This window comes from Xiphias gladius, chromosome 16 (genome assembly GCF_016859285.1).
Source record: "Xiphias gladius isolate SHS-SW01 ecotype Sanya breed wild chromosome 16, ASM1685928v1, whole genome shotgun sequence".
Lineage (NCBI taxonomy): Eukaryota > Metazoa > Chordata > Actinopteri > Istiophoriformes > Xiphiidae > Xiphias > Xiphias gladius.
In genome coordinates, this window is record NC_053415.1 from 6442637 (window position 1) to 6464524 (window position 21888).

The 21888-nt window shown below is 41.8% G+C and overlaps 2 protein-coding genes across 3 annotated transcripts in view; one reads left to right on the forward strand and one right to left on the reverse strand.

Annotated features, from left to right (window-relative positions):
- slc39a10 (solute carrier family 39 member 10) overlaps nucleotides 1-15202 on the forward strand; it is a 31452-nt gene extending 16250 nt beyond the window's left edge. For both annotated transcript variants that reach the window (XM_040148812.1, XM_040148813.1), the window contains exons 5-11: nucleotides 6445-6620; nucleotides 7559-7723; nucleotides 7856-7964; nucleotides 8089-8421; nucleotides 9512-9592; nucleotides 11757-11947; nucleotides 12133-15202. In XM_040148812.1, the coding sequence (XP_040004746.1) occupies nucleotides 6445-6620; nucleotides 7559-7723; nucleotides 7856-7964; nucleotides 8089-8421; nucleotides 9512-9592; nucleotides 11757-11947; nucleotides 12133-12285 (1208 nt within the window). In that variant the 3' untranslated portion in view covers nucleotides 12286-15202. The remainder of the gene's footprint in view (nucleotides 1-6444; nucleotides 6621-7558; nucleotides 7724-7855; nucleotides 7965-8088; nucleotides 8422-9511; nucleotides 9593-11756; nucleotides 11948-12132) is intronic.
- Nucleotides 15203-16282: 1080 nt separating this feature from the next.
- The window catches only part of dnah7 (dynein, axonemal, heavy chain 7), an 80137-nt gene continuing 74531 nt past the window's right edge, over nucleotides 16283-21888 (reverse strand). Inside the window, exons 62-65 of the mRNA XM_040148784.1 lie at nucleotides 21061-21213; nucleotides 19652-19829; nucleotides 18835-18938; nucleotides 16283-16613 (exon numbers count right to left, since the gene is read on the reverse strand). Coding sequence (XP_040004718.1) covers nucleotides 16407-16613; nucleotides 18835-18938; nucleotides 19652-19829; nucleotides 21061-21213 — 642 coding nt within the window. The 3' untranslated portion in view covers nucleotides 16283-16406. The remainder of the gene's footprint in view (nucleotides 16614-18834; nucleotides 18939-19651; nucleotides 19830-21060; nucleotides 21214-21888) is intronic.

Below are 21888 nucleotides of genomic sequence, written 5' to 3' on the forward strand. Positions count from 1 at the left end.
CTCAGACAGATACTTCACCTAAAAAAAACAAAAGGCAATATGGATGGAAACAATAAACCTTGAGTATTAGTAATTTATTATTGAAACCTTGAATTTAATTATATCCATTGAAATAAGGGATTAATTCACAGTGAAACTAGTTGTCAAACAACATGTATAGTAATAATAATTTGTGAAGAAATTACTGTTATTTATTGTCTTTGTCTGGTGCCATTGGCCAGAGGAAACAGTGATCTTCATAAGTGGGAAAACACAAGCACATGGAAATTGGGTTTATAATGTGATGCTATCTGGATGTATAACCTAGAGCTCCTCTCTTGAGGAGGAGTGGCAGACCTGCATCACAAAATGTTTATTTGAACTAATCAAGCTATATTTTTATTTTGATGATAATAAATGAGGTGAATCAGGAATTGTAACCATTATCCGCTGGGTATGCTCACTACCGTTTGCTTCATCTTTTCTCATCTTCAGTAGATGGATAGGGGAGTCTGTCTGTGGATGAGGATTACTCTTTTCCTCATTTTCAGCTATCCAGAGCTGCAATGAATACTCATCAGAGAGTAATATGAACACTGACATTAGTTTACAAAACAGGGTAATGAAAGTCAGTTTCTTAAAGTAATTTGAGAGCACATCTGAGACCCCAACACTCACTGAATGGGCTGTTCCGTTCTAATTCAAGCTTTTTTTATTTCAACACAGCCAATGCTTATTTTACTTTACAGCATTTTCGGAGTAGTAAAAATAATTTCTGATGTCTCTGAATGTGAGACAGCAAGCTTGACTAATTTCTGTTTACAGATTAGCTCTCTTGAGTCTTACAGTCACACAAAAGTGAAAGCACAGCCTCATAGTAAGAGAGATGATTTTCCTGTTTGTTGTTAACCATGATCTTTGATCTTGATAACACTTTGCTCTTGATAACACTTTACTAACTATGCGACCACACAACCACTGAATTATCCCAGTACAATTACATTTATTTAACCTTTATTTAGAGCCACAAAGGTTTTTTTTCAAAACCCACATGCATTTTTTTTTTAGGATATTCTGCTTCGTATTCATAGCTGTACATTTAGGGATGCTGCTAAATGTAACCAGTCTTCCACTGTAGCCACTTTGCAGCTTTAAAGGTGTGGTCTGTGACTATATTACTTAGTCATGCACGCATTGATAGACACAGAGGGAGAACGGAGGGTCACTCTTTTACTTATCCACTCTTAGTTGACCTTGAACTCAAAATGGCAATATATATGTCAAAAACCCACGTTTCTATTTTCTTTATGTTCTTTCAGATAAACTGCAGTTAAATGCATTCAGCTTGAATCTTAGCCGCAGCATGGTTCTCGGTCCTGGTGATCACCTAAACTTCAGTAGCCTCCAGATTTTTGGAACAGGATTTGTGCTAGCTACTGTATCAGCTAAACAATGAGCTGTAAAAGATTTTGGTTAATTTTAGATGTGAACGTGGGTGCAGCAAGTATATACCATAATCATTTGTTGATTTGTTCTTTTAGTCAATTACAAGTCCCAGTGAGCATATGCATAGCTAATGGTCAACTCAACAGGAGTTGATAAGCAGTGAATGTAGTAAGAGAGCAGTGTGGAAAAGTCACCCTGGCTCCACCCCACTAATGTGCACGTTTCGTAGATCACCCAGGAAGATGGAGAGTTTTTTTCTCATGTTCATCACGTGAGAAAGTTAATGTTTGAATGAAGAGGTGGCCAATTTGCCCTATCACGTCCAGCTCTCCCTAATATATAAGTATATCACGTGGTAGACACTCTGCATCAGAATCATTCACTCACCTAACTGCAGCACTCGTGATCTGTGTAAGGACCTTTGCCTCTATGACAATGTGTGCCTTTGTTATGAAATAATTTCAGTTGCTATGTCAGTGAACTGTTGGTTCTATCATGTGCTGGCCATTTTGAAATTGCAAAAATGATTTTACAGACCCAGCTCACTTTTGATGAAAAAGACTTCTTCCTCCTGATCTTTTTTTATTTTACTTTGTGTTCCAAATCTCTGAATTAACAATATTCACAAAGAATACCCAAAAATGAAAAACGCTGAAAGATGAGCTATAAAGAACGAAGGTCAGTGTTAAGCCCTGCTCTGGGACCTCACTGTGTTTTTAGTTTTATTAGTATGCAAATTATAAAATCACGGTGTTTTAAAGTTAATGAGTTATAGGTCATGAAATAAAGCTCATAAAGCCATAAAAGCTTGCCACAAATCAAACCAGAACCAGTAATCACACTTTATTCACACAAAACCATAGAACAGGCGGCAAATCTTTAGGGTTTATGATTTATATGTTAAAGTGCTGTGTGTGAGCCATCCAGCACCTGGACTGAAAATGCATTGTGAACCTGTATAATAATCAATCTGACCACGCTGCATTTGCTGCATTGTTAAATTTATTTATTCTCATGTTTGTTATTACTCCTGCAGTGTAATTGGATTTTAGTTTTCATGTACATTATGCAAAGTGGGTAAAAAGATGAGGAAATGTCACTGTAAACAATGGACAACATGGCAAGTGTGGGTCATAAGATGTTCAGCACAACCTGAATTTCTTTTTAATTAAAGATAGAAATTGCTGAAATTGCTGACAAAAAAAATCATCTGAGATGCAAAGGTATTTGGTGTTTTTGTGAACACAGCTTTGCACTTGGGATAGAAAAGCACAGTAAAAGCAGCAGTCACTGAAGTTCAATTGTAAGACTGGAGGAATTCCCTTAATGTACGCGCTCTTGTATCTTTAATTATTAAACACACGCCCCTCTAGAGACACCTGTGCTACACATGCCTCAGGCAGCAGTGTGCCACTAGTGAAAACAGTCATAAAAATGGTAATGTCCACGAGGAAGAAAGCACAAACAAGTCAAAAGGGCAGGAATGGCGTCTCATTAGTGGAAACCTAGAGGTGCTAGATTGTTTGCATTGGTGCACCAAGACTGAACTATAGACATCACCACATACCACGGAGCTACCTCTCATTTACCTCCTGCCAGCATCCATGGGGGAGCTCAGAAAAATTTGCAGTTGGTTTCTTTCTGGTCCCCACACCCCTCTCTTTTTGCGCCGTACCAATTAGGACAGCCTAAGCGATCCCTGGGCCATTTTTCTGAGCCATGGCTCAAAGGAGATTTGTAATTGGAGAGAAGACACAGACCAGTGGGTCTCCTTCTCATCTCTTCTGTTCCCTTATCACAGCATTCTCTGCCACAACCCCCTGCCTACCTCCACATCCACACACACAAAACCACAACTGTGTCAAGGTAATGAGTTAGAGAAGTAGATGAGCTGCTTGAGTGCGAAGGACCTGATGTATTGTCTGTGTTATATACAGTTGCCTCTCAGGGTTACACGGCGTTCCGCCAGATGCGACAAATAAGGAAGCAGTCAACTGTAGCATCTTTACTTTTGTACAGCACTTTGGAAGTGGTTGTAACAATAAACTGAGAAAAACGGGGTTATTAAAGACATTTTCAATTATGATGAGATAATGAATTTAGCCTGTCCAGTTTGTCCTTCCTAAGGATGAGGCTCTCACCATAACATGTACAATCAATAAACTGGCACTTTATAGCTGTGGCAGAGACTAGTGGGTGTTTTCTACCACTCTATATATAAAGCTGACAGCATTCCTTTGCTTTTATGGTAAGTTAGGCTATTTATGGGCCAATGATGGTTTAACAACAATAACAGAAACATAAAAACAAAACATTGGTCAAATCTAAAATGCTGCAAAATTTGTTGTCATCAAGGTGTGTGGTTTAAAGTATTTAGCCATTTATTAACCAACTTTCTAACTCAGCAGAAAGAGACTATTGGTTATTTTAATTATGTGGACACAGTAGGGACACTGAACCAGGGGCTACACTCTTGAAATTTGTCACTTATACTTTTAATCTTACTGTCAAAGGGTTCTCTTCAACAAAAATAAACACTCTTAACTCTGCTTCCTACTCAACACGAAGTCAGCTGTATGCGTAGAATGGATTAAACATATATTATTAGTAATGCACAAAAGAATTCCAAAAACAAGTTTTACAAATATGAAATGTCAGGCAGGTCTGCAAATATAAAATACAAAAATACAACACAGCTTGGATAAATGTCAATGATTCCGGTGTATTTTGAACCTAGATTTTTTTTTTTTTTTTTCAGATTTGCATTAAAGTGATCTGTGTTTAGAACATTACTTCAAAGTAAAAAATTTTTGCACTTATTTGCATATTGACAAATTACCTGACACTTGGATTTTGTAGGTGGATTTTTCAAACAATTCTGGTTGAGAAACACAAGTCATGAATGTGTGTTGCATTGACATGAGGGTGCGGAGCTTCCACCTGGTTTGGTGCAGGCTAAAAAAAAGGGGCTTGAGAAAACTCTCAGTAATGTTAAAAGATTGTAACATATGGTTTAAATTCAAAAAGGTTCAGTTGTGGCCTGTACACTGCCAGAGACAATATAAAAGAAGAGACAAACCACTTGAAGCATTTTGAATAGAAAAGTCCAGGAAGTCAAAGATGGTGGTTGTATGACACATAACCCGCCCCTTCCCCCTAAATGGCAATCATCTACTTTATAAGAGCCGAAAATATCAAGCCAATCGTGTTGTTACACTGACGCAAGCGAAACCCTGCGCATGCCTAGTAGAAGTATAACCTGTGGAAAGAAAGCATTAAAAATGCATTTGAAACCTTATTTTGGGGCAAAGTCACCAAACTTGTCAAGAGGTTTTTATTAGATTTGACTGGTGATTCTATACATGTAGGTTTTTATGTCCCAGTGACCATTGAAAGTGCAGTTATGGCTCTCTCCCCTTTCATTTAGATAGGGGCCTGGTCTTGTTAGCCTGACATAACAGCCCAGCGACATAGCCAGATGGCTGCCGAGTGGTGAGACTTGCCTGTAAGGAGTTTGATACTGCCTTCACTGCACAGTCAAAGGGTGTGGGGCCTTAAAAGAAGGCCTCAATGTGCCAGATGCAGTACTCCTCCACCAACAAGTACATGCAACACATACAGAAAAAATAAAGGAGAAGCCTGAGTAAATGAGTGGAGATTCGTAACAAATGCAGATTCTTCCATACACAACATGGGGGCTCTGGTTGGTTTGATGAGTATGAAAATAATGTGAATCATATGCTACCACCATCATTAAGGCATCAAAGGCCTCCCGATTGTTGTTCAGGTTTCAGAAGACACATGTAAACCTCCAATGAGAGTTGAGGTTTGGGGAGCAAGCTTCCTAAAAGCTAAAGACAAGCGACTGTAGAGTCAGTACTTAAGCATCAGTGTCTGCCACTTCACTTAAAATATTTCCCCCAGGAGAAACTCCAGTCGGATGTTTTCTGTTAGCATAGACTGCTGCCTGGTCAGAGACTGTTTTTGTCTTGTTTTTTTTAATCCTACAGCTGGGTAATGGGACAGTAAAAGCTCGATTCAGTCTCTCTAAAGTCTGTGCTGTCAGGCATAAGACATGTTTCGGATCATCTCTTCACAAGCGACGCCACGTGCGGTCATTTAAGTGAGGAAAGGAAGTGTGTCTGCCTGTTTGTTTCTACTGTTAGTAGTCATTGGTCCGTCCAGCTATTTGTTAGCTTTGGTCCTTTTGTGTATGTGTCTCTATCAGTGCTCAGTAGTTTTTAATATGTTGAAAAGTTGAGAAAATATACTATACTGGTATATTTATATTGATATATAATCTACAGTGATATAAGTGATGGTAAAATACATTTCAAACCTTTTGACGCTAAGAAAATAGCAATAAATTCCATGGATATATAAACCTAAGAAACTGCTAAATCTGTGAGGAATGAATATTCGCCATACCTTTCAGTACTATATTTACCAAGCAGTAGTTGAATGTGTTGTGACATGCTTCTGAAATGCCTGACAGAACTCAATTTTCTGTAAGATGTGAATTACATGCATGCTGCGTTTTAGTCAGTAGATATCCTACCATATAGCCGAATGTCAGCAGTGAAGGACCCCTCACCACTTTAGCAAACACACCACCAGCTATGCTGTTACATTGAATTTCATACAACATTAAACATTTTGTCCTCTGTGACGAAAGAATTATAAACTTTTTCTCACTCGGTCTTGTGCTGTTTTGAAACACGTCTTGAACTGAAAGCTGTGCTGACAGTTTAAATGATAGTGTACCTTCTGACTTCTTCTCCTCTGCTTCATGTCTCATGTCTGCAGCCTTGAATGAAAAATGAGGCGAGAAGAAATCTGCTGAAATGTCACTTCACATTTCTTGCTTTAAGCATCCTGTGTCATCAGAAGGACACATGGATTGAAAACTTCTAGAGCAAAGTTTCCTTCACACGCTCCTGGCGCTGGTTGTAAAGTGCATGTGAAGTAAATACTTGTCTTTTATATTTTTCCCCTGTCTTTGTCTCTCACTTTCTCCAGTGTGGGTCTGGGTCTGGGGCTTTGTGTCCATCACCATCATCAGCCTGCTGTCTCTGCTGGGCGTGGTACTCGTGCCCATTCTCAACCAATCCTGCTTCAAGTTCCTGCTCACCTTTCTGGTGGCGCTGGCAGTGGGCACGCTCAGTGGCGACGCTCTCCTTCACCTGCTGCCTCATGTGAGTTCGCCAAAGACAGACAGAAGACAACCTGTGTACAGTGTAGTGAAAACCTTTTGCGGAGCAGTTGAATGCAATGGTTTCCGTCTTTAATGAAATTTCTGCTCTTGTGTTCTCCTTCCACTGGACAACTATAGGTGATATCAACAAATTTGGGAAAACTATAATAAAATTATGAAACAAAAATCTGGGTGGATATGTAAAGCTTCAAAGATATGGTTTTAAGAGTGGTCCTAAACTTTGACTTATGAATAAAACATTTTTATCATTAAAAAAAATAGGACACTGAATCAGCCAATAGCAGGCCTCCATAGGTGACGTGCTATGGCTGCATGACATCCCTCATCACAACTTCATCCACACCTTGTTATTATTAAGACTACCTATCATGCATTTTATCCAACCTTATGTAAGCTTCAGCATATTGAAACATGCAAGAAGAAAGCCTATATGAGTTATTTTACATACAGTCACACTTACAATATCAGTTCATGCTTTATACGGGATATGAATCTTAAAAATCTTAAATAGTTCAAGAAGGATATATTAACCATTTTATTTGATGCTCACCCTGTAAAAAAAAAACCTTGTATGCAAGTCCCATGTTTAATAGTTTGCATTTTTGAAAAACGGAGAATTCAGGGGTTAACCTAAAAATAAAACATTTCCTTAAAAGGTTTACAGGAATTCTTGTATTTCACAGCTCAGCTGATATAATTATTACACTTTTGATGAGTGATTTTGGTGATTATCAACCATCCTCTGCTTTACCCACACTGCTCAGCTCATTCTATTCAATCTGTTCAGCGTTCTTCCTCTCAGTGGTAAGAGGCATTAGGAATTTGATCTATCTGACTTGGAGATAAAATCTATGTCCTGATAAATGTGTTATCTTTATGTGTCTCTCAGTCATCTTTTGTTCCTCTCTCTGTTTTCAGTCTCAAGGGCAGCACGATCACAGCGAGTCTGGAACAAGCCACGACGCTGATCTGGTAACAGCCTTTGATGGAGTGTGGAAGGGGCTAACAGCGCTGGCTGGCATCTACCTCCTCTTCATCATCGAACACTGTATCGTCATGTTTAAGCACTACAAAGACCAGGGGGTAAGAGGAACATGACCCTGCTGTAGAAGATGGACTAGGCCGAACCTCGCAGTTATTATCAAACACTAATTGTCACAAGCAGTTGCTTTTGTTTTCTGTGCATAGAGCATAAAATTGTGTCTCTGTTCACAGGGCATGAAAAAGGTGAGTGAGGAGGGCAAGATTGGCAGGAAGTTGTCAGATCACAAGTTAAATCGGCGATCAGATGCGGAGTGGCTACACCTGAAGCCACTCAGTGAGGGTAAGAAGTGTTCAGTCATGCACGTCTTAACATCAGGTTACAGCCCACAGTTTGTTAAACTCAGACTGGCTGAAACGGGCTTCGTCTCTGTTGCTGTAACCGGACCATCTCCTCTGTCTTCCAGACCCTGACAGCACGGCCATCTCCTGTGACAACGGTCACAACGACACACAGCTCACAGAGCTCCAGACACCTGACTCTCCCACCAACAAGACGCCGCTGGCACCCACAAACCCCCAACAGGACCACCACTCTCCCACCAAGGAGAACGGACGCAAGGGCAAGCAACACAGTCACAGTCACGGACACGGACACAGACAATCGCACGGCCACGGGCACTCTCATGGTGGAAACTGCCACTCGGACCAGGAGATGAAGGACGCTGGTATTGCCAGCATCGCCTGGATGGTCATAATGGGTGATGGCATGCATAACTTCAGCGACGGCCTGGCTATAGGTAACAAGTTCTGAGTTTGTATCTTATCTGCACTGTGTCCACGGTCGGAACAATGCACAAGAAGTCCTGTGTAAATCCGCTTACAAATGTTACTATGAAAAATAGTAAAAAATAAATATAAAAAATTGGCAAAAGGTAACTTACTGACACTCAGCAACTGGAGTTTCCTTAGTTGCTATGGAAACAATTTGGTTGTTTAAATGCTGCCAAAGTATGGAATTTCAATCTAATGATAACAGACAACAAGGACAGGTGTTAACCCTAATGATCCATGATTATATTATGGTTTCATTGCGATCTATAGTTAACATCTACCTAAAATTTTACAAGTCATACCTCAACATCCTACCTCACAGGCAGCCAATGGTTTTCATATATATCATTATAGTTTGACAGTCAACAGTCAGGTGCTGTTGCCCTGGAGAAGAAGCCAGTCAGAGCTGCCGAATTCTCAAAACTGACAAAGAATTTAAAAGTGAACTGATTCAGGTTGTAGGTTGTGTTTTCATTTTTCTCAACACCGTAATCTTTAGCTGTGGTGAGCTGTTGGCGCCTCGTGTGAAAGATTCTTATTTCATTTCTCCCCTGAAATGTATATGTACTGAGCTGGTTTCATGTGGATCCAAGCCGTGGAAGTGCTCCAACTGTAACATTGTCTACGGGAAAAATGAACCGGACTTTTGCTTCCAAAACCAAAATTAGCTCCTCCCACTTCACAACTCTCTGGAGTTTCTATTTTGCTTTCACCTGGTTCCAAATCTCAGATTTTTTCAGATTCAGTGAAAACAAAATGGCAATTCAGTCTGATTATAAGGCTAATTTTGTCAGTGTGTTGCAATGTGTTGAGGGTCTTCAGAAGGTCCACACCAAACTTTAAGCCACTCTCAAAGTCTCAAACACACAGATTAAAGAAATGCCACACTCAGTTCACAGGTTGTGACTGAAGACATGAAGCTACAGCCAGCGGCCAGTTGGCCTAGCTTAGCATAAAGATGGGAAACAAAATGAATGTTGACAAACGTGTTGAACTACATTTATTCCTTTAACAGTTTCCTGACTCTTCTCTGACACTGTGAACTCGTCTCTACAGGTGCAGCATTTAGTGCAAACCTGACAGGAGGCATCAGCACATCAGTGGCTGTTTTCTGCCATGAATTACCTCATGAACTTGGTAAGTGGAGTGCACCAAGAAGTGTTTTTGAAAAAAAAACACACCACTAAACACGACAAGTCATTTACTCATCACACACTGCACACAACAACATTTATTCAACAAGAACAAAGCTGTTTTGTGAAGGCTCTGCTGTAATGTTAATGAGTGTCTAAATCACTGCCTCTGCAAAAAACTGCTCTTTCTATGGCCTCATATGGAAACTTTAATTCGACTGAGTCTCATGATCATCTGTACCCTGAAACCTGTTGTGTATTTCCATGTGTATGCATGTGTGTCTTACTCATGTTGAACAATGAAAAAGTTGATAAAAAAAAAAAGAGAGATCAGTCGTCTCTCCAGAAATATGTACTTTTTTTCCCAGATTAATGGCTTTTGTGTGACAGCAGCGAAATGACCTGTCAGTGTGTCTGTCAGTGAGGATGATGCACCGCGCCAAGCACACACTGTTCAATACGGTCAGGCTCAAAGACGGTACAGCTGCCGGTGTGTTCATTTGCATTCAAGTGTGTTCTCCCCATGGACCCTTTTGGTACAGTTTGATTCAGCAACAGCGAGCAGTTTTGTTCCTAGCTTTTTTTTACACCGCAGTGCTCTCCTCTGCCTGTTTGGATATAGCGAGAGCAGGGGGAAAAGACAGACAATGGGGCCGTCCGTTGCAGATCAGTACTAATGATGCGTCTTGTCATTGTGCAGTTTCCGTGCCTCGTTTGTGTGCTTGATGAATAGAGTAGTGTCGATTATGTGGTGTGTGGACTGGTGAATAATAGCCTATGTTCGTCTACCTGCTCCCCCTTGTGTTGACCAAAGACAACTGCTATTGTTGTGTTTGGGTGAAAAAGACGGAAGTATGTGAGGAAAGGGGATGAAACACATTCGGGTTTAGCTAAAGCGGCAAACCCCTTAAAGTCTGTGATGTTTAGCATTAAGCAGGTTTAAGTGCCAAAAATTTGCTGTTTAGGTTTCAGGATCATATAGAATAAGAGCTTGAGTTTTGATTCCAACATTCTTGTCGTTTATCGTTATTTTTACTCACTCATACTTGAGTTTTCAGATGGTTAACAGCAGCACGAGTCCTGTATCAAGCGGCATGTGAAGATTTGCGTGATCAGTCTTTTCTTTTTTTCTCCATGTAATTTCACACTTGCTCTTAATTCAACGCCCACTTTTGAGGAGCACTAGTTGTCGTGCGTTCACCCCCGTCGTGCCGCCTGTCAGACAAACCCAGCAGTTTGACAAGTGCACCTCTCAGCCCCTCCTGAACACAAAAGCCGTCCCCCGACTGGCAGCTGGATGGCAAGGACGATGATTATGCGGCTTCTTTAACCACCCAGAGTGAAGCTAATTGGCAGTGATGGGTGTGTTAATTGCAGAAGATGAGGCGGTGGCAGGTGTGTCTGAGTATCAGAAGGACTGAAACTTGGGGGGGGGGCAGGAAACGCCACAGTGAGTTGAAGAGGGAAAAAAAAGGCCATTGAAGTGAGGTGTGTGCGGACTGTCTTTAACTTCACCCCCTTTTCCTCCGTCTTTGATTGATGGATGAGAGCAGAGTAGTAATATATTCATTTTGGTAATTAGCGAGGAAAAGAGGCCGCTTGTTACACGGCTCAGGAAATGTAGGCCACCCCCTTCTCAGTATTCATCTCTCTTTCCAAATCCAGGGCGTTTCCGCTGAGACTTGGGCCTCTTCCCGCATTTGGCCCAGCAATGATTGAAGGGGGTAGAGGGGCTACGGCTTGCATATGTAATCATAAGAGTATCGGGGGGCTGAAGACATATTTCTTAGAAAGAACTGCTCCTGGTCTGTTTTTTTCACCTACTTGAAGAAAGAGAGCGGTGGCAGATGTGTGGAGGGAGTTTGTTTTGAACAGGTTCACCTCAACACCGTAGGCAGAGTCAGGATAGACTGGAAAAAACATAAAACACACAGCACGACACGCGCCAAGGCTTTCTCCGAGGGGTTTATGTGCAGCAAAGTGCACGTCACTCTGCAAACTGTAAACACAAATCGGACACAATGCTGTCACTGCACGCCGCGTCACACTTATGTGACTGGAGAAGCTGGAGACGATCGAGTTTTGCAGATGGTGTCAGAATAAGAGACGGATACATGGAAATTGCTGTAATGGTGTTTAAGTGAGTGTGCGTCTCTCCTGGCTGACAGGTGACTTTGCGGTGCTGCTGAAAGCCGGGATGACAGTGAAGCAGGCCATTGTCTACAATCTGCTGTCCGCCCTCATGGCCTACGTTGGCATGCTGATTGGCACCGTTGTGGGCCAGTACACACACAATGTCACCAACTGGATCTTCGCCATCACAGCTGGCATGTTCCTTTATGTGGCTCTGGTGGATATGGTAAGTTGGCACAGTGCATTCGACAGCCCCAGAGTGATAATTGTTCCCCAACAACATCAGCTTAACTTTCACTTTCTCCTCTCCCACACGGACACTCAGTCCTCTTCTCTCTGCCTCCTGATCTGCAATGCCAATTTGAGAAAGTCTGTCTCTTGTCCCAACTGGTTACTTTGTCTCTTTCCTAGCTGCCAGAAATGCTTCATGGGGACAGCGAGGACCACAAGCGCTGCCAGCTGGGACACTTTATCCTGCAGAACCTGGGCATGCTGACCGGGTTCGGCATCATGCTGCTCATTGCCATCTTCGAAGACCGCATCGTTTTCGATTTTGGGTTTTAGTAGAGGAGAGAGGGAGGCGAGAGCCGGATGTTTCAGTATTGTTCTTCTTGGCCTTAACATGCTATGTTCGCAATGTAACCGCCCCGTCTTGCATGCTATGTGAGTTTCTTTCATGCCCGTGCCTCCATTCCAAACACGCAGTGGTAGTTTACGCATATCTCATGACTCTGCTAGTGATGTTTACACTCCGCTCCGCCGCCACCTCTCCTCTGTCAGTTCCAATCTGTCGGCTCCCTGTGCAGCGCAAAAAAAGGCCGAATGAAGGAAGAGCGAGGCTGCTCTCCTACCAGAAAACAGTAACTCCGCTCTGAACCAGTTAACTCCATCTAAAAAAAGAGTATTAGATAGTAAGGTGGTGCAGGAGCCGTGTTCCTGCAGAGACGCAGCTGTCACGGCCCAGCAGCTCACCACCTGCCCATCATCGCTTGTTGGTCGCGTGTTGTCGTCGTCCCCCTCCTACGTCCCCATCTCTTATCCACCCTGTGCTGTGTCCCATCATCCCTGCCTCGTGCATCTGTGGTGTGTGTCCCACCCGCCATCCATCAGCAACTTTTGATGTCATCGCGCTGTGTATCAAACATGTCGTGTCTCTGTGTGCCGAGCCCTGGCCACTGGAGCAGCACCACAGCTACACTGCACACCCTCACAGTGTCCTTAAAGAGACGCAGAGCTCAGTTCCGCTCGCTCCTACATCTGGAATAAACCCTGTAGCTCGTGTTGCTTCACCTGCAAACTGTTTCCACAGCTTTTAAGGTGCAGTGTCAAAATAGAAGTGTTTCCCTGACTGTATGTCGGAGATTACCTAAATGCCTCAGTGTTACTTTTTTGCTGCAGCTTTCTCCATCTTTTACTTTTGACTTATTTTTAATTGTCTAATTAGATTTCTTGGGATTATTAAACCTTTGTAGTTCATAGTAATAACTAACAAAGCTGCCAAGGCCTTTAAGAATTAGCATTTACAGTAATCAAAGGTTTTTTTTTCCCATTTAGAAACTAGATGTCAACAATGTCTGACCAGTTTTTTTTAAGGGTTTGACAATCTGTAGCCAATTGAGACATATCCCTGTTAGGCCTTTATATTTTATCTCTCTTTATAAGAATCAGCAGCTTCAAAATATGAAGTAGTAGTTATTCTTGTCTTCATCAGAAAGTCTTTAGTTTACTAGATTTACTTAGGGTGCCTCTTTGAGTTCCTGAAGGTGCTTTATCTGATCGGACCACCCTGCATTGGACATTTCATTACAGTAGGACGTTGAGTTGTCACACTAATGCAGATTTCTTGATGTATGGAAATACACGAGGTCTGTAAAGTGTCAGTAGCTGAGCAGCTAAAAGCAAAAGTTTGTTCCTGCTCATAGTTTTGAAAGTTCTTCTGTCAAAGAATCATTGAACTTCCTGACAATCGGAGACAGAACAAGCAGAAGACAGTACTCTTGTATGACAGCCAAACAGTACGCCGTGTGCTTTCCGATGAGCATTCCCTGCACTTGTAACGGAGGATTAACCCAGGTTGTCAAACCGCAGGACAAAGGATTTACAAGCATTTCTCATGAATGTTTGGGCTTGAACGTTGTAGTCAATCTGGCCACCGTGCCAAAGCTGGCCCGAAGTGTGGAATTTCAGTGGCTGGTGCTTGACACGGCCCCTCCCCCCGCCCCACCCCGACATTCCATTGGCTGTTCTGCAGCTCGCATGCTAAGCTAGCTATCCTAGCTTCAGCTGCCCGAGCACACCGATAATGTGTGTGGCTTCATTTAACCTGTCACTGTGTGACATCCATCATCTGTGTCTTAACTGACTGTGAATCATCGTCAGTCACATTGAACTCATGTTCGCGCTCTGACTGAATCATGCATGAAGCATGAGCAAAACGGTGCAGACATTGTGTTGAGTGTAAAATTGTTTTCATTCTTTGTACTGCAAAGTTAAAATATTGACAACCTTTGTTACTTTTTAAATTAAGTGTGTGTGAAGATCATGAGAACTTCTTTGGGGTGTAGTGTAACTGGTGTCACAAGCCTTTTTTGTTGGCTAAAAGCAAATATGCAGGTGGCAGAATATACAGTAACTCATCATCTGTATCTTCCATATATTTTACAGGCATTTTATTAGTTTAGCCTGTGTTCATATTCAAATTTAGTGGAAAAAGAATTGTCAAACGGGCCCTGAATGCAGTTTCATTCTGTTCTAACATCAAATAGGCACTTCACTTGCTGTCACATTGTTCACTGATTTCTGACAATATTCATTTTGAAACTGGGGGGTGCTTTGTTTGAACCAGTGGTTTTTCCCGAGTTACTTAGTAGAATTTAAATGTAAACTGTCCCGTCACATATTTGATAAGTTAGTGACACTTGAGACTCTTTGCCCCAAAGACAAAGTGTCTTCAACGTTTATTGGGCAACAAACTGTCAGTAAAATGAAAGTCTATGATTGTTCTCATTTTGCTTTGTTGTATGTATATTTGTTTAGTAATCAGGACATAAAATGTAAAATGTGACATCCGTGCTTTTTGCCTGTCTGTGCATTCTCCCCATTACTAAAAGAAAATAAAATCCGAAAAGATCCCTGAAACTGATCTCCGACGGTTTTGATATAATGTTAGAGAGACAACTGCAAATCCACAACAGCGTAACGCACCTGTCAGTAACGCCGCTCTGCCTCCGCTCGCTTCCTGCTTCAGTTTGCATTCCCAGATGAGCAGGTTAGGCAACGCTGATTCTTAAACATATGCCAAAGCATGGAGCATACAGTTAGGAACCACATGTGGAAGGTGCAGCCCAGACACTGCAGTGCCCTGGCTGCTGTAAGAGCTGTCCTAGCTTGCTGGCCGTGCATAGTGAAGCTCTCAGCATGGTCTGAATGTATCTCTGCAATCAGCAATCAAGTTGATCTGAAAGGTAAAAGGTACAACGTGGTAAAATAAATTCCTGCTAATGTGGCCTCTGTAATGTTTCGGTGCATAACTGTTTATACCTGTTGATTGTTGTGTCCACAAAAACGTCTCCCTATGTATTTGGACAATTACACTTTTTTTTTTTTTTGTTCTTCAGGCTCTGAACTTCATTCACATTCAATGTGAAATAACATAATGGGCACTACACCAAAGTGCCAAATGTCAGCATTAAATTCAGCAGGTTTCCTACCATATAGAAAGAACTAGGAGTGAGATATAGCCCTTTTAACACAAAATGTCCCCAGTTTAGAGGTTTAAACGTAATTGGACAGATACACGTGAAGTCAAACCAAATCATCATACGTAATATTTTGTGGAAAATCCTTTACAGTCAATGAGAGCCTGAAGTCTTTAACCCATAGACATCAGCAGGCGCTTTGTATCTTCCCTGGTGATGCTCTCCCAGAGCTTCACTGGAGCCTCCTTCAGCTCCTGCTAGTTGTGGGGTCTCTCAGCCTTTAGTCTGGTCTTCACCAAGTGGACTTCTGCTCAGTAGGACTGAGATCAGGTGACTGACTCGGCCAGTCGAGGATATTCTCACCCTTCACCCTGGAGAGGTAAATGGTGGCTTTGGCCGTACATTTAGGATTGTTGTCCTGCTGAATGTGAGCTCACAGAATGCTCCTGTAAACCTCTACATTCATCCCGTTGCTTCCATCAGCGGTGAAATCCTCAATAAATGCCAGGTCCATTGATTGGCGTTCTCGACTTGTGCAGTCATAAAGGAATTTTTCTTCACAATGAAAATGATTTTCTTTCATCCACAAGACTTGTGCTCCTCGGTCTACCACGTCGTTTGACATTTTCTAGTTTGCCTGTGTGCAGTTGCCTTTTTTAGAGGGACTTGCTTTTTGTTGCGCCTCATTATTATCCTCTTCACTTGCACGGTCACCTCTTCCCTCCTCACATTGACAGACAACTCCACCTCAATCTAAAAAGAGACTTTCAACTCTTTCAACCATGTGAGCCTTTTTTGTGCTTGCGATAACAAACAAAAAACATTTAGTGGCCAAGTGTCCAATTACTTGCTGCTCAAATAAAAGCTGAGACTTGGCACTTTAATGTAGTAAAGGAAAAAACGACCGTGTGGCTTTTCATTTTTTTTAATGACAATTACAGAGTATGTAGTGAACAGGGCTGTGAAACAGAACAGACACAATGGAGACTAGGAGCTGAGCTGGCAGAGCAATGCGACCCCTCGCCTGATCCAGTGCTCGGCAGGAACGTTGGAGTCGAGCGTCATGGCGATGACATAGTTGGTGGAGTGGCCGGTGGTGGACAGGGTGCCGCGCCGATCGCTGGTCTTGTAGACGGGCACCACATAACACATCCTCTGGGGGACGTCCTGTCGCTTAACAGGCTTCAACCACATCTGACGGAGAGAGGTGTTACAGAGGCCGTCAGGGGGCAACGGGGTCAAATGATGTGAATTTAAACTTTAATGTTGGACTACTCTTTCTTGATGAGCCACTTTGGCAAATGGCCAGTGTCATTTAGAGGTTGTTTACCTTTCAAAATATCTGACTGGTAGAATCATTAAACTGGCTAAAATGCAGGATGATGGACGTGGTTGTATTCAAAGAAAAAAAATGATCAGATTGTATTGAAGGTTCAGAGGTCAGTGTAAAGCAACCTGGATTCTCAATTTGTTAGCCAAACATTAACTCATAAAGTGGAACTTTATAAACTTATAAAACAATAGCATTAACAAGGAAGAATCCCTTTGGGCTATTAACTAGTCTTGGTTATGCAAAAGGGATAAACTGGGCTGCTCAAAAAACATCTTAAAACAAAAAAACAAAACAAACAAAAACAGTTTGTTGAGTTGCAGCCAGAAAAGTACTCATCTGGTTCCTTAACAGGCGCCTCTATGAAGATTTGCATTTCAAAGCAGCCTCTGTTGTATTTTTTTCCCCAACAAATAATAAACACATTTTTAATTAAGTTCCAGTCTTGTCAAAAACTGATTTTGTTAATAACTTGCCCTGAAATGTCTGAATATTAAAAAGTCAGTCTTGTGCATTATTCATAATTACTTGAATACATAGAGAAGACGAGAGAGGAAAGAAGGAGGGGGAAAAAAAGGAAAACCGCCTTATTTCACTCTGTCAGTTTAATTTCATAAACCATATCAAAGTCAATTAATATAAGGATGTGAGAAGGAGCCAGGCTTCCTACGGGCAGAATGGAAAAAAGTGCTGAAGCTGCTGCTCTGTATCGAGTCCAGAGAACAAGGAGCGGTGAACATCCTCCTGGGTGGAGCTGCAGCTGCAGTATAGTGGTTGTTGTTCACATTCTCCTCAGAGCCTCGCTAATAAACTCTCTGATAAAAAAAAAAAATAGCTGCCTCGTAGGAGTTTACCAGATGAATAATGCTGCTATCTACCCCAGTTTTATAATATGCTATGAGGAGAGATCATATCTCTCCTCTTTTTTGACACCCAGAGGGATTCACAGGAGCAGAATCAATAAACCTCCTCCCTAAAACTTTATGTGAGAATATGTTATACAGCAAGGAGGTTTTTTTTTTTCTTTTGACTGGTTGCCTTCACTGTTTTTCAGCACTACACACTGACAAGTCATATTACACTAAATAGTCAAACCCCAATAAATGTAAACTCACATTTCTCTCTGCATATTTGTCCTTTAAGTTTAAAACATATTGTCTGTGTTGAAAAGTTCCAACAGTTATCATCAGCAAAAGAGACAGCAGAGTATCAAAATCTGATATGGGGGGAAATGGGGGGACTTCTTGATTCCTTGAAGGATAAAAATGTATCTCAAATCTTGACCTTGGAAACAGCAGTTGACAAAAAAATCTGTTTGCTTAAAAACTCTGAATAATAATAAAATTAAATAAAAACACGAAATCTTTCAAGTGCTCAAAAAGATCTGCATTTCCATCTGCCAGTGAAAAAGGTGATGTTATCAAGAGCTCCAGAACAGCTACTTCATGGACCGTGAGGTGAGTTTTTTTTTCTCACGTTGTATTTGTTGTGCCTGAGGTGGCCTGGCTCCAGACCTCTCAATCAGCACTTACATCTCTCATTGGTTTAGCGATTCAGATCAATCTCGTATTGTGCCCACTGACTTTCTCTCTGGCGGCCGGAGAAACAATTGACCAATCAGAGCTTAGTAGATGAGATCAAGAATATGGCCATCATCTTCCTGCAGCGCGAGCCGCACAGCGACAGAAAGATGAAGACTAAAATGCCAACAAGTGGGAATAAACACAGCTGAACGGGTAAAAATTAAGTTGACGTAAAGAAGTAACAGCTCATAAACTCTTCTGACTGGTCACGGCGATACAAAACAATACATTAAAGGTGTTTAATACATGTAGAAATGAATCTTACTAAACAAACTATGTCGTCAGTGGCAAGCAACCTTTGAGCTGAATGACATGATTCAAAAGTGATCTGTGATTTACACCTCTATAAACAACCAGAAATTAGCGAACATGAACATGGTATCAGGCTGAATGAGCGATGTGAGACAAAAGGGCAGTTCGGTCTGGTCGTCAGGCTATTTCTGAGGAGTCAGTTATTTAGTATCAATATCAACAGTGTTTGAGTAGTGGGTGTGCTCCTCACCACAGGCATGGGGTCATGCAGCACTTTGGGGTAGGACTCAGCAAGAAGCTTGGTCTTTCTGTCCCAGCGGGCGCCATCAAGGAAGAGGCCTCGAATGTACACACCTGACGCAAACATTCAGAGGCACAAGAGAGGCAGTCAGTGTTATCTTTAGTCATCCACTAACTTCTACAGACACGCAGGAACCCTGTAACCACAACACACGCAGATGCTGGCTCTTCCAGCGACCATAAAATCTTAGGAATCAAGCTGAACCGACCTCAGTGCGAAAACACTGCCTTTTCATACAGCATGCGAGCTCTCCTATTAATAGGGCGAGATTTAGAGATAATTGACTCTTAGCGTCCTGTCAGTATCTCACACCCAAATGCTGTCAGATTAGTAGGCTGGCAGTACGGGCTGTGTTAGCATGATGGGACCCCCGCTGGGGACTGATTGAGGGTGAGCCTTTACGTGAGACTTTGACTGAGAATCTCACAGCAGCGCTGGAGGCACAGCGAGGGGCTGACGCGGGCCTGCAAGCAGATGAGAGGCAGGGAGGCTTTGCTTTAACTTCATGTTCACTTTATACTGCGCCTCTCTCATTTTCAGTCAGCCTAATGTCAGTTTTCATCCATTTGTTTCCATATTCTTCCGACTCCTTCCCTCTTAAAGTGTTCTCTGTCTTCATTGTGTCTGTTCTGTGCTTTCATTAAACTACCCTTTCAACAGCTGTTCTAATATCCTACTTGTACTATTAAACTACCATCCTTCCATCTCCCTATAACTACCCTTGCTCATCCTATCTCCTCCTCCTCTCCCCATAGTAGTATCCTACCATCCTCAGGGGGCCGTTTGTATTGTTTGTCATCCAGGACCTCAAAGTCAAAGCCCAGCAAGTCAATAGGGACGGTGTGTTTCCTGGCGTAGTTCTGCTGGCTGCCTGTGAGGAAGGCCTGAGTGAAGAAGAATCCTGATATCCAGAAAACAGCAGGCGTACCCTGATCATACCAGTCCTGAACACACAACAGGGCAGAGAAGACAGTGACATTTACAACCCAATCCTGTCAGAATATAGTGGACAGACTGGGTTTCAGTCGGGTTAACGTGGTTGAGTTTTGCTTAGGTTCAGGTTATTAGTTTTCGCATTTATATAGAGCAGGATAATCCACAAAAGTAAAAAGAAAAAACATGTCTGATCTGAGGTCAACGCAGTATTGATCTAATTCCATTTAAATGCAAAATCGTAATGTGAAAAAGGCAATTCTTCAATTGATCCCAAAACATTTCTGAACCATTATTAACGTCGTTTAACATATCTGCTAGTTTTTCCATACCATACCTGTTACTGGACATGTGACAAGGTACAGTACAAGATGTGCTTCCAGTCTTCATGCAAAGCTCGGCAAAGAACATAGTGTCTGCTGAAGATAGTCAGATGAAAGAGTACGTTTTTTCCTAAAATGTGGATGTATTCTGCTGTCTCAGATAAGAAACCCAAGACTCTCCATTTCACCCTGTGGGGAGTCATGGGTGGACATTTCACTTGGGTAACTATTTTACACACACACACACACACACACACTGTGCGCTCTTTTCACTTGACTGAGAACTGACTGTTAGGTGAAGCGGTTCAATTTGCAAACTCACATGATAGGTCGTGTTTCTATGTGTGTTTCCTGTGCCAACTGTGACAGATCCACCTATCTCCTTTGTGTCGATAAGCCACAGTGAGATGAAGTGGTCTTTCGTAGCACGCGTGGCACATCTTAAGGCAGGGTTGCAGTTGAATGTAGAGGGTACAGTATGTACTTACATAACTTTTTCGTGTGATACCAGCTCCTCAACTTTGAGGCCAAAAAAGCCAACAAGATTCCAGAGACTCGTGGAGACGTGACCATTTAAGCAGTGTTGTGTGTTTGTGCATGCTGATTGTTGGGTATTTGCTTTCCAGTGAGGAGTGACCATGATGAAATATTTATACTAATCTGACTCTGCAAGCAGCATGATGTAGAGACCTTTCCTTCTTAAAATGAAAACAAATGTAAAAATTACTTACCTTTCTTATTTCATGTTTTCTTCTTCCTGTTCTTTTAATTTTTGTGTTTTTGTTTCAATTAGCCTTTTGCCATTCTTTGCAAATTAATATTTTCTCTCAGATAAATCGAATTAGCAGTTATGAAGAACCCGAAACACTTCTCTGATATTGCAGCATCTGCTATTGAGCATTATGGTAGGTTTCGGTACCTGTAAGAACTTGAGTCGCTCCAGGAAGTCATTGACGTAGCTTCCCAGCGGTTTGAGGCTGGGGTAGGACTTCTTCATCCACATGCCTGGGATACGACCCGTCAGGATGCTGCTGACCACCTCCTCCAGCTCTGCAGACATCACTACCAGCCCCTGCACACACACACACACACACACACACACACATTCATTTATACACACATACAATCTCCCACAATCACGTGATTAATGTCTTCACAAGTTGAAAATGAGGTTTTTTAAGCCCTGTTCTCACACTGAATTGAGAAGTCTCGTATGAGAGAAATCTAAGCTTGTCACTTAAAAACCTTTCTCTGGAGATAGGTGACAGAGAACCACAAAATGGGAACTCGTATTAGTCTGTAGGGGGCCTTTAATACCAATATGAAAGATGATTTGCTTGTTTCCATTCCTGACTCTTTAATGCTCTCTCCAATTCAATCTCATGAGGTCGGTGCATCTCAGAAGGAGAGGAAATATGTAGGGAGTTGTTGTTTTAATTTTATGAATGTGGTGTAGTTGAGAGTACAATGTTGCACATATTCATGCACAATTATTCAGATGACATTTGGTCTGGTCTTTTGCTTGCAACACTCTATGAACCAAATATAGTCTTACTAGTCTAACATCAACTAATTACAGTCTATGTCCTGGCATGTGCGAAATCTCCAAACTCTATGAAATACAACGATAGATGGATGTTATGGCCTAAATAGCTTCTTTCACTTCTTCAAGTGTGTCCCCTGGTGGCAATTTGGGAAAAAAAATGAAAACAACAACAAAATCATATTAAGACTTTAAGATAGCTAT